The sequence below is a fragment of the Tripterygium wilfordii genome, chromosome 16, assembly GCF_013401445.1.
Source record: "Tripterygium wilfordii isolate XIE 37 chromosome 16, ASM1340144v1, whole genome shotgun sequence".
Lineage (NCBI taxonomy): Eukaryota > Viridiplantae > Streptophyta > Magnoliopsida > Celastrales > Celastraceae > Tripterygium > Tripterygium wilfordii.
In genome coordinates, this window is record NC_052247.1 from 100,026 (window position 1) to 118,737 (window position 18,712).

Here is an 18,712-nt window from a genome sequence, read left to right on the forward strand (position 1 = left end):
GGGATATTTTTAACTTACATAAGACTCGAACCCGGCTGGCGCCGTCTTGGGACGAGTTTATGGTTGACAACATAGTTGAGGGGGTGGTAACAGTTTAATATGGTTTAAAATGCTGTGTTTAGGCTTGAGCATCATCAAGCACAGCTATAATAATTTGTTGTGGCGAGTCCCTTAATTCTGGCTGTGAAGTTGTCTATTGATCGACCTCTATTCTTCAAAATCCTCCTCCCCCTTTGATCCTCATCGTTCCTCCCCTCGAGGAGAACCCTTGTCCCCAAGTGAAGCTCAGGATTGCGGCCAAATCCTCCCAAGTAGGATTATTGAGACTAATTGATTGATTTCATTAATTGATGATTATTAATTAATTGCTTCTAAAGATCTAACGCACGCGTAGATGTTACTTGGTAGATTCATTTCCTGTAGTAGCTGTAGATATTGGTAACTACATCTACATCTACATCTTATGAAGATATCAAAATTATGGTGGTGGTGGGGGTGGCTCAGGCCTCGGGGAGTATATGCCAAAATGTCAAGTACATATCTCCTCTTCAGGGTCCTACTAGCCATATACTCTTACCTAAGCTTTGCGACCAGACAAGAACTCCTGATGGTGGACCACTGCACCACTTTCTCTCCATCTCCACCAAACCCAACTCACAATAATTGAGCCCTCAAATTTATATCTTCTTGTTGTGAACCTTAACCATTCATTCTTCCAATCTAAACAAATAAGTTTGTCATCAATTGCTAGCTTAACTAATTCATTCAGTATATCTAATTAATTAATTTTTCTCTATATTACATAATCTATAATGTGACCACTTGCCACATCTACACTTGTCATTATTAAATGATACATGCATTTTTGTAACAAGTCGATATGGTTCTTATAAAAAAAAAGCAAGTCAATATGATACCAGAATACCAGAATACCAGATACTCACAAGAATATTCTTTCTACATTATTTGTAAGGAAATTTTTATTGCGAATTGTGATTACTGATTCAGCTTGACTTTTATGGCTTGTTTCCCTATATACTAATGTAAATTCATCCTCATGGCAATTATATTGTTGTTAGAAATTTGTGAATTTCCCATTCAGCACTCAACAACCTTATATATATATATATATATATATGTTGGAACTTCTCTCTAGCTCCTAGATATATAGAATTATAGATAGCTAAAAAGTTTTTAAAAATTACTTTATAAATCAAATAATTAGATAGTAAATAACATGAGTAGGCTAAACTAATCAACCGTGACCCCCCACAAAAGCAAATTAATCATCACTCGATGATAACTAAGCTGGTTGAGTATTATTACTTAAAAAGACATATTTCTAAATATATATTTTATTTGCATAATGACTTATTCCCAACAAAAAAATTGGATTTACAGCAATTTTATTTACCGTATTCTAAGATGAGATTTTTTTAAAAAAATACCAACAATTCAAATTTACTCAATTATTGTTTCCATCTTTACGATGATCCCGAGTGTGTACGGGTCTCAATTACTTAATTTATTGGGTAACTTAATACAATATGTTCTATGATCTTTTCAAAAAAAAATAAATTTGTTTCCCATGTCATAAAAGAAAAAGAAAATTAAGTCAATTACTCATAATAATGTATGGTCATAATTTTCTTATCTTGATACAACTTCTTATTGTCTAGTCTTAAATCAATATGCCCAAAATAATTGAATATTCGTGCCTGTGAGATAGTGATGTCTAGTATTTCTATATTTGAAATCAATAATTTAAATTAAAATTTCCAGAATATTCTTGAATATGATAATATCGCTCTCTCTCATTTTAAGGATTGTAGTTGAGGATCTTAATTATACTCATCACCTTCACATTTTAGTATTAATTAATCCAGACAATTCAGAACTCGTTAAAACCAATGACACTGTGTTATATAAATGATATTATCTTAACCCATCATGCAAACAAAGAAAAATTCATATAATCAAATCACTTCAACGTTAACCGCCCACCACCCATCGAGTTGGCATGAAACCTTCAACTGGGAGAGTCTTATCTTTCCTCCTTGTAAACAAAAATCACTCAACGCCGTACACACCAAAAAAAAGGTTGATTCTTGTTTTGAAGTAATTACGTCAAATGTTGTATAGAGTATTCAATTCCTTCTGTTGTAGCCGACTTTATAGTGAAGAGTCTGAAGACGTATCTCTCTCTCTCTCTCTCTCGTCAGCATCTTTTGTCCGTTTGTTCTTCCCCGGAGAAAACTCAGATTCTTTCCTCTCCCCGTAATTGGGATTGGTAGAAGAAGCCTAAAAAGGGTTTTCTGACAAAACATTTTGAGTGTTTTGTTACTCCCCCTTAACCATTTTGTGGGTTTACTCTCTTGTATGCTGCTAAAAAAAACCCAACTTTGGATTATAATCGTTTGCTTCTGTTTGTCGTGTGGCTAGAGATTGAGCTGACCCCACTTGGGTTTCATAAGGGAGAGTGATGCATGTGAAAATTATTGTCTTCTTTTTAATCAGTGTTTGCATCTGAGCTGTGTTTCAGCACTTCAGTTGCTCTATCTTCAATTTTCTTCTTTGGGTTATTTGTTCGGATAGCTTATGGGGGTTTAAATGAAGTCTGTATCAATACTTCTTTTAGTTTTGCTCGACTCTCAGAGCCTCTGGTAGTTTTGGTTCCTTTAGCGTGGCTGTCGATTCCTTGCTTGATTTGGGTAGATAGAAAGTGAGGTTTGAATTCAGTTATTGGCTATTGGTTTGGAGATTGGATTTGACAAAATTCTGTCTTCAATCGCTTTGCATGATTAGATTTGACTTTCTTTCTATTTGATTTGAAATTTTGGTTCTAGATTTAGACTTGTGTTTAATTTTTTGCGGGGTTTATATCTAGACAAGGGGATATCGAGATACAGTTTGTTGAAGCTGAAAAATACAATAGGAATTGAGTTTCTGATGGCTGCAACAGTAGAAATTGATGATGACAATGAGAACAACAAAGGCAGTATGTGGGTTTTGGATCAGAAGCTTGATCAGCCCATGGATGAGGAGGCTGGCAGGCTCAGGAATATGTACAGAGAAAAGGTACCTTCTTTTTTTATTTTTGTTTCTGTTATTTTCTTTATTAGTGAGTGAATACGGTTGTTCCTTTCGAAGTAGCACAGCAACATCTTCCTTTACTATCGTATTGACCTACAACTTAAAATTCCGATTGACTGGGCTATGAATTTCTTGATTATGCTATGTCCTATTCGTTCTGTTTTGCTTATAATTATGATGCCCGAGTATGAATCTGTAGATTGATGACTATTTGACACTGAATTTAGGCCGCTAACAGTTACAATCGATTGTAGAAGAGGTATTCTATCTGAGTGATACTGATGGGGAGATGCATGGTCTTGATATACACCGAGCATGACCTTTACTAAGTACACACTTAGGAGGATATTATAGTTATGGTATCTCCATTTGTTTTCTTGCTAATGTCATCTCAACTCTCGCTTTCTTCAGAAGTTCTCCTCCTTATTGCTTCTGCGGCTTGCATTCCAGAGTCTTGGAGTAGTTTATGGAGACTTGGGAACTTCTCCATTGTATGTTTTCTACAATACATTTCCTCATGGAATCGGAGATCCAGAAGAAGTTATTGGGGCTCTTTCATTGATAATATACTCTCTTACTCTTATCCCACTCCTCAAGTACATATTCATTGTTTGCAGAGCAAACGACAATGGTCAAGGTAATCTAGTCTTGCTTTAAGAAATCTGGTATCATGGAAATCTAAGTTGGATTTGGAATTCTACCATATGCTTCCATTGGAACGGCTGTTGTGTACATTCAGTCGTATGAATTATACTTTTAGAAATTATGGCTTTTTTGATAAGTAGAGGCAGTGGGTGCTATATTGATGCTTCTCAAATATATTAAAATATGGATTACAAATTCTTTCCTTCTCTTTCATCTTCCATGCGATGCTATTTGTTAAAGAAGTACTTCATATTGATGTCGTTTCTTGTTCCTTTGAAGGGAACTGAAAGCAAAAGTTTGGCTATCATTTTATTGTTCTTTCACTCTCTTGTTATTGTAAGACACACTTAATGCATATTTCAAGTAACTGATATATTATGGGACCAAAGTTCACCAATTTTTCCATAACTATAGGTACAAAACAAATTTCCTTTTGTGGTGAAGCCTCCGAATTCTGGAAGCCATGTAAAGAGGGTTTGGCTTATAATTACTTAAATGAGGGCCAAGAACCCTGTCCTCTTATTTACCAATTAGTTAATGGTTTGTTAAAATGTATGTTGCCATTTAAGTGTGCCACACGATGTGAAGCAACAGGCCATATTGCTCTTTTTGTATAGCTAAGTGGTTAACATGGTTGGAATTGAATCCTAGTTGGCATCTGATTAAATATTGAGGGGAAAAATGAAAATTTCCTCTTGTGGTGCAGTAGAAAGTTTTCTAATCATTACATGTAAGAGGCATTAAAGGCTAAATTCACAATTTAGAAGAAGAGTGGATACTCTCTTTTTTCCGGGCGCAGAACATACTGATGCCAACATTAGTGCCAAAAAATAGCAAAAATGATGTTTTACCTGGCTTGCGAACAGGTACTAGCCTCTTATCTGCCAATATTTCACCCCCCCCCCTTTTTTTTTATTTTTTTGGATTTCTTAGATTAAATGTGACATCTTGTATTTGTTACCTTCTATTCATAATTCTGCTTGGTTTCCCTAGTATTGTAAGCACCTAGCGAAAAATCTTGAAACTGCACATATTTTTATTTCCCTTTGAGCCGAACCCTTGTTCTAATGCAGGTGGAACATTTGCTCTTTATTCATTGCTTTGTCGACATGCAAAAATAAAAACTATTCCGAACCAACACCGGACTGATGAGGAACTAACAACGTATAGTCGTTCTACTTTCCATGAGCAATCATTTGCTGCAAAAACAAAGAGATGGTTGGAGAGCCGTGCATCCAGAAAGAATGCACTTCTCATTCTTGTCCTTGTGGGTACCTGCAATGTGATAGGGGATGGGATTCTTACCCCAGCTATATCAGGTACGCCATATTTAAACCTTGGAGCCTTTTCATCTATCTTCATGGAAGGATAAACAACTCCCATGCACAAAGGTGTTGTTTTCAGTATTTGAACCCATGAACTCTAAGTTGGTGTGAGACAACCATACCATTGGGCCACGGTTTCGTCCTTTATTCTATATGCGTGAATTTCCATATTTCTGAAGCTCGTATATATCTTCGTTGCACAAAATATTGTAGTCCTATGTTCTAATCTATAACCACATTTTCTTCCTGCATTTCTTATGCTCAATTTTAATCATTTGCTTGCAAATTACATTTTCAGTCTTGCAGGAAAATTTTCTGTGATTATAACTTAAATTATATTTTAGATATTCCAAAAGCGAGTACTATATTTTTTGTGTGCCAACTCCCTTGAAAATTATTAACATCACTATCATTTCCAGTTCTGTCAGCTACTGGTGGGATTAAGGTGGACCATCCAAATATGAGTAACAGTATGTCCTTACTTTTGAGAGTAGTTTGTCTTTCAATCTCTACTGTTCTTCTGTCAAATCCTCTGCTGTTTATAAATTCTAAATCTTTAATAGTTACTCCCGTTGCTTGTGGTACAGGTGTAGTAGTGATTGTTGCTGTCATGATATTAGTAGGATTGTTCAGCATGCAACACTATGGAACGGATAAGGTTGGCTGGCTCTTTGCTCCTATTGTGCTTCTTTGGTTTCTTATGATTGGAGGTGTTGGATTGTTCAACATATGGAAGCATGATAAACGTGTTTTGAAGGCATTCTCGCCTGTTTATATTTATCGGTATTTTCAAAGGGGAGGAAAAGATGGTTGGACCTCTCTTGGTGGTATTATGCTGAGTATAACAGGTAAACTAACAATGTTGCTAATATTCAAATAATGTCTTGTTCAGGAAAATACTGTTTATGAAATTTAGTCGAGATAACATGGTTATGAACCATTTTCCAATGATGTTCTGATGACTACTCGAAAATATTACAGGGACAGAGGCACTGTTTGCTGATCTAGCCCATTTTCCACTTTCAGCTGTACAGCTTGCTTTCACAGTAATTGTATTTCCTTGCCTTCTCTTAGCCTATTGTGGACAAGCTGCGTACCTTGTAAATAACAAGGAACATGTTATCGATGCATTTTATCGTTCTATACCAGGTTTGTTTGATCTTTGCTATTTCCTAAGAATCATTGTGTCTGAACATACTTTTAGTGGGGCATTCTAGAAAATACTATCGCTTTCTAAGTTCCTTGCTACTTAACTTTTTCCTGAATGGTGTTGTTCCATCTTCATACTCCAAATATTTGGGATTCTTAAAATTAGTAATTGAATTTGGCAGGTAACTTAAGACCCGGTAGCCTCACCACTTTCTATAACAGTGTAATGGAGGGTGAAAGTGTGGCCTCCTTCCACTTGGATGTGCCTGTATTTTTGTCATCCGGGAAAATAAGTGTGAAAATCTAGTATTTGTCAGAGTATAGCAAACTATACCATAAGTTTTAACCTGGTCCACGACTCCACGTTCATTGCTTCCTTTTTGCTTGGACTGTGGCCCATCCTTGATGTTTTTGGGATATTATTTGCCAGGAGTAACAGTTAAGGTAGTAAACAGGTAAATGTGCTGATGTAGTTCATCCATTCGTTAACTTACCAAAAACTTAGAGCTCCTAAAGGACTGATAATGGAATCTTAGCTTCAAAGTAGTTCAGTTTTTTAAAAGGTGGTACAAAAACCCCATTTTTGTGCAGCGAGGATGTCTGATTGGTGGCTGTTGTGCGTTGTTTTGCAGATGGCATATATTGGCCAATGTTTATTGTTGCAACTGCAGCTGCTATAGTAGCAAGTCAGGCGACCATAACTGCAACATTTTCAATAATCAAGCAAGCTCTAGCACATGGTTGTTTCCCGAGAGTCAAAGTTGTTCATACCTCAAAGAAGTTCCTTGGCCAGGTGTATATTCCAGATATTAATTGGATCCTTATGGTGCTTTGCATTGCTGTGACTGCTGGATTCAAGAATCAAAGCCAAATTGGAAATGCTTATGGTGAGTATATTGACTGCCATGAAGTTTCTTATCCTTTTTGTTGTATTCTTTCAGATATTTCCAGGAGTCTGAATAAGTTAACAGCACCTATGCCTACTTATTTATGTGTGAGGAATGTCTAGATCTTATGCCACACATATTCAGGTTATGAAAGATTTGTTTCTGCATGCATACATTTACATATCGGCTATCATGCATTTGTTGGTTGCAAGAAGAATAATACCTTATTTTTTGGCCGATAAAAAGGGCCAAATTGAATTTGCTCCTCTCTAAAATTGGCTCAAGTGGTTGAAGGATAGGGTGGCAGTGTATTGTGATTTGATTTTAGTTCAAGTTGTTGCCAAGTAGTTACTGAAAGTATGTATGGATTGAAAGGTAAAGAATACAAAAATGGAAATGCCATCTTTTCTTCTAATTTACTTTTGTTCATTTCTACTCAACTAATTTTTTTGGCCAGAGCCAATGTTTGAAAAACTGGCCCACCATGAGCCTTGTGAACTGCTTTTCCAGCAAAGCAGTGCAATGATAACAGACTTGACAAAACTATCCCATTTCCTGCCAGCTCATGCATTAGTAGTAGTATTTAAAGTTTTGCTACTGAAAGGATGCACTTTAACTGCTTTAACAATGTTGCCACAACAGGGACAGCAGTCGTAATAGTCATGCTGAATACCACACTGATTATGACTCTAATCATGTTATTGGTCTGGCGCTGCCATTGGTTTCTTGTGCTGCTCTTTACTGGCTTGTCACTGATCGTGGAGTGTACTTACTTCTCTGCTGTACTCTTTAAGGTTAATCAAGGTGGGTGGGTTCCTCTTGTAATTGCAGCGGCTTTTCTTCTCATCATGTATGTTTGGCATTATGGTACCGTAAAAAGGTATGAATTTGAGATGCACAGCAAGGTTTCCATGGCATGGATTCTTGGACTTGGTCCGAGTTTAGGACTGGTCCGGGTTCCAGGCGTCGGACTTGTATACACCGAACTGGCTAGTGGGGTGCCACACATCTTTTCTCACTTCATAACAAATCTGCCTGCCATCCATTCTGTAGTTGTTTTTGTCTGTGTGAAGTACCTTCCCGTATACACAGTTCCAGAAGAAGAGAGGTTCCTTGTGAAGCGTATTGGACCCAAGAACTTCCACATGTTCAGATGCGTTGCAAGGTATGGCTATAAAGACCTGCATAAGAAAGACGACGATTTTGAAAAGAAGCTCTTTGATAACCTATTCCTGTTTCTGCGGCTTGAGCATATGATGGAAGGTTGCTCAGACTCGGATGATTGTAGTTTATATGGGCAGCAAACAGAGCAGTCAAGAGATTGCCTTTTGAGTTATAATAATGGAAACACAACTTCTTCCGGCATCGATCTCACAATCTCAACTGTGGACTCAATCGTACCCATCAAGTCTCCGACGAACGTGGATTTGACCGTCAGGTCATCTGGTCATGCAAGCAGCCAGACAGAGGTGGATGAAACAGAATTTTTAATTCATTGTAGAGATGCTGGGGTGGTGCACATACTCGGAAATACAGTGATTAGGGCAAGGAGGGATTCCAGATTCTACAAGAAGATCGCAGTTGATTATATATATGCATTTCTTCGGAAGATATGTAGGGAGAATAGTGTGATCTTCAATGTTCCTCATGAGAGTCTTTTGAATGTTGGACAGATATTCTATGTATAACTAGCTCTCCACCCGCGCAAAGCGCGGGTGACTTTCTTTTTGACATTTTTCTCATTAGTTTTGGAGGAGTATTTGTTGGTGAGAAAATGTCTGTTTTATGATTTGTTCTGGTGAGGAAGATTCCTCGGTTTTATGTTGTTTTATGTATTAAGCTTAAATATGGGCTCGATTTCTATTAACAGTTTTAGTTTTTGTGTTTGCTTGATAGTTTGACTTAGTAACACTTAAAAGATGTTACCCGTCCTTTAAGTTGAACAGGTGTTCAGCACAGATGAAGTTCAGCGAGATGGAAAACACATGCGTTATCAAATTGTGTAGATTTTTATCTTTGAGTTTTGTCGGTGATGAAACAACAATCAAGTATCGATGTCTGTGGTTCAACTAATGTGACTCCAGAAATCTCTCGCACTTGAAAAAGGATAGAGAAAAACAAAGGAACTGACTTGCAAATTTAGTGAGTTGCCTATTATTTTACTTATTTTTATAAAGCTAAATCAAAGGTTCAAGTTTGTGATTACTATTTATTTCATTATTTCTCTTGTGATTTTAATTAGGATTGGATATTATTTTTAAATACCAAAGAGTATTCCCTTCTAATTATTTGAGATACACTTAATAAGAGGTTTACTTAAACTTTAAAGATCAACTTCAAAATTAAAGTAAACTTAGTGTATACAAAACATCCTTCTTATTTCTATATACAACTATTACACATGTCATACTTCTAAACTTATTATACATATTAACAATATTACACAATATATAATATATTCACATCCAATATTAACCCATGAAGCTTGTAAATTATTACACATGTCATGTTTTGCTTGATCCAGTACTTGTTCTGGTGACATTCCTTTTTAGGTCCTTATATTTTCTTTGTATTTTATGGAGTTGATAGGTAAGTAATCCATTCTTGTCAAGGTAACTGCGATTTGTTTGTTTTTTGATCTCCATTTGTCACTGTAAATTTCGAATCTTAGTATAAGCTTCTTCCAATTGCAGACTGACCCTGTCTAATCCATCATAATAATACATATACTTATCCCAATTGTAGTCGTGAATTTCACAATTGTACACTATCCATAGTTTATCTATCATCGTACAAGAGGCTCGTTGCTCCATTAATTAGACAGTTTGTTCTCCGGGTCTGGTTTTCTCATGAACCGTATGGTTAATCCCTTGATGTGCATCTGTGATCTCCAACGTCAATGTTATTGAGTCACGAAGAGTAGTGTACATAAAGCTAGGTGGAGGCAGGTTTCATTTAACGACTACATCCTCCAGAATCATGCTCTTAGACACTATAATAAATTCTCTCTCCATTTTGATTTTTGGTTATGTCTTGCTATGGATTCTAGACTATTACCTTATGGCCAATTTATATAGACAACCAAATGCAATCTTATCTTTGTTCCCACAAATCCAAATGTTTGCCACTACTACAATTCTTATCATACCCTATAAATTTACCTTTATCAATACTTAACAGGTTTTAGACAAGTGTTCTATATGTTATTGTTCTATGCAGCTGTTTCATCTACTTTCCTGTTCATAAGAAGATTTCTCAGCTTACTATCACTTGAGTGTCTTGTATTTGTGACATGATTGATACGTTCGATTCTTTATAGTACTCTTAACATGATACTATCTTCATATTCATCTTTCTGGAGTGAATTATATAAATACTATTATTCTTTTGAATTTCATATACCCTATGATCTCTAAATTTGAGAAGGTTAGAATTCCCTCAAAGATGTTTTTTTTTTTTTTCTAATTTATTCATCAATCAATAATTTCTTGACTTACATTTCCTAGTTACTTGCTGAATATCACATAGTCTATTTGAAGCAATATTATCTCCAAACTGGATTATGCACTTAAATTTTTCAATACACACCTTTTGTTTTGATTATTAACACTCTTAATCTCTTTAAAGTCATCATGTTATCTACGTTAAGCTATGTGAAATTGAGCGAAAGAACTCAATTGTAAAATTGAATGAGCTGAGCCAAATACCAAGATATCTTACCAGTTGGATTAATTACTTAATTACAGTTTAATTAATTTGTATCAAAATTATCGGATGACAAAAGTTATGTAATATTACTATCTATATGCCCAATCTCACACACTACATAATTTGGTTCCATCAACCATTTTCTCACAGTAAAGACAACTCACTTTCAATGTTCGGCCCCATTATCAGACCAGAAGTGGGGGTTTTCTTGCTGCTATTAACAAAGTTTGCGCGGGGGAAACCAAAAAGTAAACATTATTTACTATAAACAGTGTTGCACAAATAATAGCTGTACATAGAGACCAATTCTCTTTGTCAAGTGCTGCATAGAACACAAGAATCTCTCTCTCTCTCCCTGACCCTGAGAGCCCTTTCCCCCCAACCCATAAAATACACACCACCTTAATTTAAGTACACAGAAAAAACCAATCACCATAATTTGTGACAAGTCTGGAGAGGAATAATAAAGAAATAATCATATATACCCATTACTTTGGTGGCTGGTTAGGTGGGTGCTGGCCCTGTGGCTTAGTTTGGCATGCAGCAGACATTGTGCGTAAGCGTCTTGCAATCTCTGTAAATGACGGACGGGCTACGGGATCAGGAGCCCAACACTCTTCCATTAGCAATTTCCATTCAGAATCATAGTGACTTGGTACAGGTGGCCTTAAAGTATTATTGACTATGCCTCCTGCATGCAATAGAAGATATCAGACAGCCCGAAAATGCAATTCAGATATTCTGTCAGATTAAGCACTAAAAAAACAAAAGGAAAAAAATTAAAAACAGAAAGTGTGATTCTACAGCAATTTAGTGATAGAAGAGCCTCATAAAGACATGGGAAGGACCCATTAATTTGTTCATCTAAGAGCATGCACTATAGTACAACTCAACTGCACGAAGCTGCGGCACTTATAATCAACAGTATGTGGGACAGAAGCCCTAATGACTGACCATCAATAAAATAAAGAGCAACTTCAGAGAGATGAGTGTGTGTGTGTGTGTGTGTGTGTGGGTGGTGGGGGGATAAAGAGCAACTTCTGATAGATGATTGTGTATGGGGGAGAGAGGGTGTGTGTATGAGGACCTATAATTGCTCCATAATGCATATTTGCATAAGGCTCCTCGCCAGTGAGAAGCTCCCACAGAACAATGCCAAAGGAGAACACATCCACCTGCCAATAAGCAACAAGTCACACAGATAAGTTCTCTCGAAGACAATATCCTCCCAATCCATTCACCATGAAGAAGTGAACCAACAGTCCTTTTGTTTCTTTTTACCCCCATGTTTGGCCCTATCTCACCTTTTCAGAAACCTTACTGCTGCTGCCATTCAATAGCTCCGGGGCCATCCATGGAAGAGTTCCCCTTACACCACCAGTGACCAAAGTGTTCCTTTTAATTTTTGACAAACCAAAATCGCCCACCTGAACAGAGAATAGCAATGCTTCTTAGAAACTAGGGCTGATGCATAATTCTTATCACATGCCCATTAAATAAGAACAAAAACAATGAACCTTTTTGCAATTCCATCATAGGCTTAAAGCAACAATATCACCGCAATTACCTTGCAAATAGGACGCAAAGGATCTTTCAAGTTGACGAGCAAGTTGTCACATTTCAAATCAAAATGCACTAAGTTCTTCGAATGCAAATATTCCATTCCAAAAGCCGCATCCATGGCAATTATAAGTCGCTTACGACGATCAAGATGTCTATATATTCATAAAGCAATATAGGAGAAAATAAAATAATTGAACGAAGTGCTTTAAACAATGCACATGTAAGATCTTCCAGATGTCTGTGAATAAAAATATTTACCTCTCCTTGCTTAGAAGGACGTGTCTAAGAGAGCCATTCACCATGAACTCCGTTACAGTAGCTAGAGTTTCTCCAGGACCATCTTGCACCACTCCATAGAAAGCTACCACATTGGGATGATGAAGCTTAGAAAGAATTTCAGCTTCACGCCAGAACTCCACTGTCTGAAAATGTCAACAAAGGTTACTCAAAAGAAATGAGAGACATGCAAAAATATTGATCTTCTGTATGATTAATAAGCAGTTCTTTATGCAAAAATAAAGGTTAACTAATGAAAATACTGGACAACTTGAACATTGATATTTGAGATGCTAATCGGGCAGCTGAGGCTATTTGCGAATCCAGCTAACCCAGTTTTAAATTTTGATTTAGACTAGGAATATGATGTCAATATGTTTGATAACAACTGCAACCTACCGTGAATCCAAACACTTGATGTGCTTAATTTGAAAGAACCTCATTTCAAAGGAAGTAAGCTCACCAATCTCTCCTGCTCAGATGTACGACCGGTAAAGCAGCTCTTTTTTATTCGCTTTATGGCAACATCAGTGCCCCTCCATTTTCCATGATAAACAGTTCCAAATGTGCCAGAACCTAACTCCCGCAACTCTTCCAGATCTTCATTCTTTATAATCTGATATATCACCCAAAGAAATTACTAACAAACTGTTTGTACCACTATATTTCTGAAAAAGAAAAAAAATCATATGACACAGAAGAATGCTGATAGAAGTTGAACAGGCACTGAAGTTTGAGCTATGACTTGTTCTCATTGCAAGTTATTTTATACAGCACACCTATAGAAGAGAAAATTGTACGAACCATACCTGCAATGTACTAATGTCAAATTCTCCAAGAGGAAGATCAGTAATAGATGCTGTAGTATTCTGAATATCCAACCTCCCATCCTAACAATGGTATGAAGAAATTAGAAAACATGAGCAGCAATATGGTTAAACTCAATTGAATTACAACACGCGAAAACGGCAGACAAAAATACCTCATATCCTGATCCTGGTATTCTAGGATTCACACCATCCAATTGAACAATTTCACTGCCCTTGGGTTGAGATTGACTGAAATCAATCGTGGTCAGTCTACAAATACCAGATGATTCTGGGTGAATGTTCTCACCAAAAGCAACATGCGAGTCAACATGAGAAAAGGCACCTCCATCAGACGTTACAGGGGGGTAGCTGTAGTTTATGGCAAGTCCTTCAATATTTGTAACTGGAGATGAGAAACCCAGATGGTTCTGGTCCATAAGAGAAACATCTTTTCTAACAAAATCATCTTGAGCTAACTTTCTAAAGTATGACCAATGCTTAGGTTCGTGATTTTCAATGTTCAAGCTCAGGCCAGTACCATCGGCATGCAACGGACTGATGCCGGAAAGGTTTTCGGACAGTTTTGCTTTTGAGAATATATCAGACAGAAAATCACGAGGAAATCGATCATTAATATCAATAAGTATGTCTCCCAGTTCTGGACTTCCAACATTAACAGCAGACTCGCCTTGAGGAACAGCTCTAATTGGATTCTCTGCCAGCACCAAAGGCTGTGCATGCCCCATGGCGTTGTTTCCGGTGTGCTTGCTGGAAGCTATCTCACTTGATTCAAATTCGGATCTTTTTAACACAGCATCCTCCATTTGCTTATTTGGGGTTCCTTGACTTTGTGTAGGATGATTCAACCCAGCTACTTCCTTATCATTGCTAGAGCAACTGCTGTTGGTGTTTTTGCTTATGGCCATTTCAGGACCATCTCCAGAATTAGGAACCACATATCTTGATTCAGGTTTCGGTAAGTTCGCCTCAAGCACATCAGAAACATTGGAATTTGTTTTACTCGTATTATCCGCAAACTCTTTATGCCTTTTGAATTGTGCCAAACCATCTTCAACATTCTGAAAATTTGCATGAGCTGGTTTAGACTGCTCAGAACAAGAAGCCACATTTCCATCATGAAACTGATCAACTGACTCTGTGCCCGGTTGAGAGTAATCTGAATGTGCTTGAGTTATCAAAAACTGAGAACCAAAAGAATCATCAGATTTTGACAATCGATTCAATTCTGCCTGCTCCCGAGGAATTCGCTCAGAATGAAAAACCCTTTGAGGGATCACAGATGGTTCAACATAGCTGCCAACTGGATCGGTATCAGAGCCTCCATAAACAGGAGCACATGCACCACTAGATGAGTAAAAAGGGGCAATATCATTATTTTTCTTCCCTTCATATAAACCTTCATGGAGCACTGTATTTTGTGCAAGTTCCTGATGCCTTTTATTGCTTTTGTTACCTAAAAAGGGCAATTCTATGTCTGGGCCCAAATTGGAGACTGATGTGTCTTCCCTAGAAATATTGTTTAGAACAGAAGCATCACTTGGATTTGAAGAAGCACTGTTCTCACCTTCTGATGTCCGGACTGTAACAGTTTCATTAATCTTCAGTTGAGATCCATCTCTTTTCATTTTTAACTCCTTCAGAGGAATTTCTTTTTCCAAGGACTGAATTTTCTCAGCCTCATCATTTATTTTCTGGGCCAAATTATCTCTACTCAATTTTGACTCTTTTCTAGATATGTTTGATTGCTGTAAATGAAAACCAGCATACTTTGGCCCTCCAATCATATCTCCTTGTTGAGTCAGATGCTCGTACAGAGGCATTGACGATATATTTTCTCCAGGAACTGCATGGTTCGTAGGGTGAGAACCATAATCATATTGCAGTGGAATAGCAAGTGAAGCAGTCATAGCATTCCCATCTATCTGGGGGGAGCTCTCTGCAGAGTGAAAAGCATATAACAGATGCTGGCCAGCTTCTCCATGCTGCATCTTCTGTCCCAGGTGATGGTGTGAATTAGATTCATATAAACCAGTTGAACTTGGCAACACCTGTTGAGAAGATTGGTTTGTTGTTGGAAGCACATCAACAGCGGCTGATGTGATGCCAGCACCAGCTAATTCACTAGCAACTTGGCCAGTCTCCCTCTCAACATTTAGATTGAGTAATTCATCCAAATTGTTTCCTGAAACACTTGCTGCAATTGAGTTTTTTCTTGAACCTAAGTCCATTCCATTAACAGCAACTACATATTGAAACTCAGAATCCCCCTCCACACTTCCCAGACCAAACTGAGCATCTTCTAATTCACTACTAGAAAATAGGAACATCCTAGGCTTATGTGATCCTCCATCTTCCAGTACATTACACTCCTCCATCATGTTCTGCAGATCCTCATCACATGACACAGAAACCAATGCATCAAGATCCTCGCCACGAAGCTGATACTTTATTGTATGCGTTTGACTGTAAATTTCTGACGTTTTCTGCAAAAGATGTTGCCAAGAAATATCCTTCCTTAGCCAGATAATGCGTGTTTCTCCTCCAACATATCTGAGCTTTCCGTCACTAGGACGAGGCAAAATTTTACCACCAAAACTGCAGAGAAACTTCACCTTTGTTGATGAACAATCAGAAGCCGAAGAAGAAGAAGAAGAAGCATAACCATGAAGTCCTCGATTACTGTCATTCCTCGATGAGCTTCGTGGTAATGATCGTATGGAATCATGATAACTGTTATTATCAGGGACTGAAGCGCCCTTCTCCTCAAACTCCTGGATGCGTTCTTTTTCTGCAGGATTAAGCTTGGATATATCGGGTCCACTTTCAGAACCTGTATGAAAATTTCCCAGTATGTTCTTTAGATCCATGTAGCCAGGTGCGGCATTTGGGTCAACATAAGCATTTGGAAATACCTGCTGCCTGGGATTCACCCTTTCCCGCATGATTTCAAGAGCAAACTCCTCCCCCGTCTGAATTGAGTAATTCAACACAGGTCTACTCTTACCGACATTGGATAATCTGGAGGTCGGATGTTAGTATTGATATTCCCTGATGGATCATGAAAAAACCTCTGATTTCCAGACCCTACTACCCCATTTCCAGTGTCCACGTTAGTATATTGAACTTGTTCACATCTTTTCTGTTGGTCAATTGGACCTTTTCCCATATTCCTCTCCATTTAGTTCAACTTCACAGGGACAAACACACCACAACAAGGTGCTGTGAACTACACCAATGCAGCATCGGCAAAAACACAAATCGATGAGAATCTTCTCTCCATGCAGTACACACTAGTTCTAAACCAGGGACCTGAAAAGGTTAATAAGTTTACACCAATGATTTCACTGGGTTATCCATTAAAAAATAGCTCTTTTCCAACTCAAGCTATTCTTTAGAATAACAATGCTTTAAAACAAACAAATAAATTTCAATCATCCAATACACAAAAGTAAACAAACCCAAAAAGTTACATATAAAATCAATAACTCGAACTAGAGGAGAAGGATGTTCACTCATGAGTATGTAGGGTTAGAAAAGAGAAGGGGGAGAACAACCACAAAAAGGGTTGATGACGTCTTTATCATACGTAAGTTTTTTGTTTACATCATACGTAAGTTTACCTTGACAGACAAAATAGATGGCTTGTTCTTTGGACACCAAAAATCAATGGATTTAGTTAGAGTATGCAACAAAATGCGTAAACAAGATCAATCTATAAGGAGCTTTTCATAACTGTAAGCTCAAAGGATGAAATCTGAGATCCAAAAATTATATTCATTCTGTAACTCTGTAAGCAAAAATGAGAAATCAGGATTTGATGGTCCCCATTCAATAAGCAAAAGTTATATTCACACCCTTAGCAATGGATTAGGATCGTAGCTTAAGTTCAAATATTTTTCACTAAGAAGCAGGCCAATTAAAAGCGACCCTATAAATACGGTCAATACAATGAAATTCGCCCACAAACCGCACGACATTAACTATAATTCAATCTATGAATATGCAATCACCAAAAATGCTGTACTTTAAATTTAAGAACATGAGATGTGAAAATCGAACCAAGAACCAACTGGAAATTTTCTGGTGTGAAGAAACTTAAACCAATTCCAAAGATATCTTTTTATCAGGAGTTTAAACCTGTAATTAGGATTGACATGTCTCCCATGCAACTACTTTCAAAAGGTTCCATTTTAAGATCAACTAAACGCAGCTAGAAATGGAGGGAAGGCAATCTTATGAATTAATCACTTTAAGCTTGCTGATTATACCGCAGAACCACAGAGATCAGCAAAAACTCATAAACACTGAAACTAGATTTACCTCTTCTAGCATGTAATCAACTCAAATCGATGCATTATGAAGTATAAACACAATATTAACCTCCAAAATGTGACCTTTAAGTGTAAATTCTTAAGCCCACCAAGAACAAAACCGCAAATAGAAACCAAGATTAAATTAGGGAAAATCAAACCATTCAAAACACGCAGTCCTCAATCGAAACCAATAAATCAATTGACAGAGAACCAAAACAAACATAAAAATCGTGAGCATCACAAACTAATCATCTAAAGTTGAAGGAAAAATTGGAGGATCAGAGCGTCGATCGAAAACGAAATACATGCACATACCTTAAAACCGCGAAGCTCCGTCAGCTGATTTCGCTCTCTAAAGACACAATTCTCAGTACAGAATAATTTTTTGGAATAAAAAATCTCTCACAGTCCCTGTTAAGTCTTTATTTCTCTCCGTGGAAAGTTCCGTAAATTTTCCCTCAACTATACCGTACTTTCGCAGTTTCACTTTCCTCCTAAATATTTGTTTTTCTTAATTTCGCCCCTCAACTATGTAAGAATGTCATTTTCATCAGCTTTCAACTTCAAATGGAAAAATCCGAAGTAGCATATCAAAAAATGTCAATACGATAAACTTTACAAAAATAAAATATGTCCTTCAACCACGAGTGTTGCAACTCAAATCCAATATTCCACAACGAAACGAATGGACAATTTCATGGTCAAATTCAAAAAGAATTGTTACATTGATCTCCCCTAATCACCCTTTCAAGAATAACAAAAAGGTCAATTGTAAAGTTACTATACGTGTCATCCCTGTGTATATAACTTCAAAAACAGAGTAAATTTTAATGAGCAATCTGCATGAAACATCAAAATTTGACGGTTAAAAGGAGCAATAATATCATGCTGTTTGACTAAATTGTCAAGGAAAACGAAATTAT

General features: G+C 37.1%; 1 protein-coding gene and 1 pseudogene across 3 annotated transcripts; one reads left to right on the top strand and one right to left on the bottom strand.

Annotated features, from left to right (window-relative positions):
- The first annotated feature begins 2,107 nt into the window (after positions 1–2,107).
- Positions 2,108–8,992, top strand: LOC119981019 (potassium transporter 11-like). 3 transcript variants are annotated; one of them, XM_038823962.1, is made up of 8 exons: positions 2,134–3,078; positions 3,505–3,730; positions 4,812–5,057; positions 5,483–5,533; positions 5,651–5,911; positions 6,045–6,212; positions 6,845–7,099; positions 7,742–8,992. In XM_038823962.1, exons 1-8 carry the CDS (start codon positions 2,950–2,952, stop codon positions 8,785–8,787), a joined length of 2,382 nt encoding a protein of 793 aa, XP_038679890.1. In that variant the 5' UTR covers positions 2,134–2,949; the 3' UTR covers positions 8,788–8,992. The 3 variants fall into 3 exon arrangements, with proteins under 3 accessions (XP_038679889.1, XP_038679890.1, XP_038679891.1); XM_038823961.1 differs by having other exon boundaries at positions 2,108–3,078; positions 5,483–5,911; XM_038823963.1 differs by lacking the exons at positions 2,134–3,078; positions 3,505–3,730 and adding an exon at positions 3,901–4,604.
- Positions 8,993–11,039: 2,047 nt separating this feature from the next.
- Positions 11,040–18,254, bottom strand: LOC119981085 (annotated as a pseudogene).
- Positions 18,255–18,712: the final 458 nt, after the last annotated feature.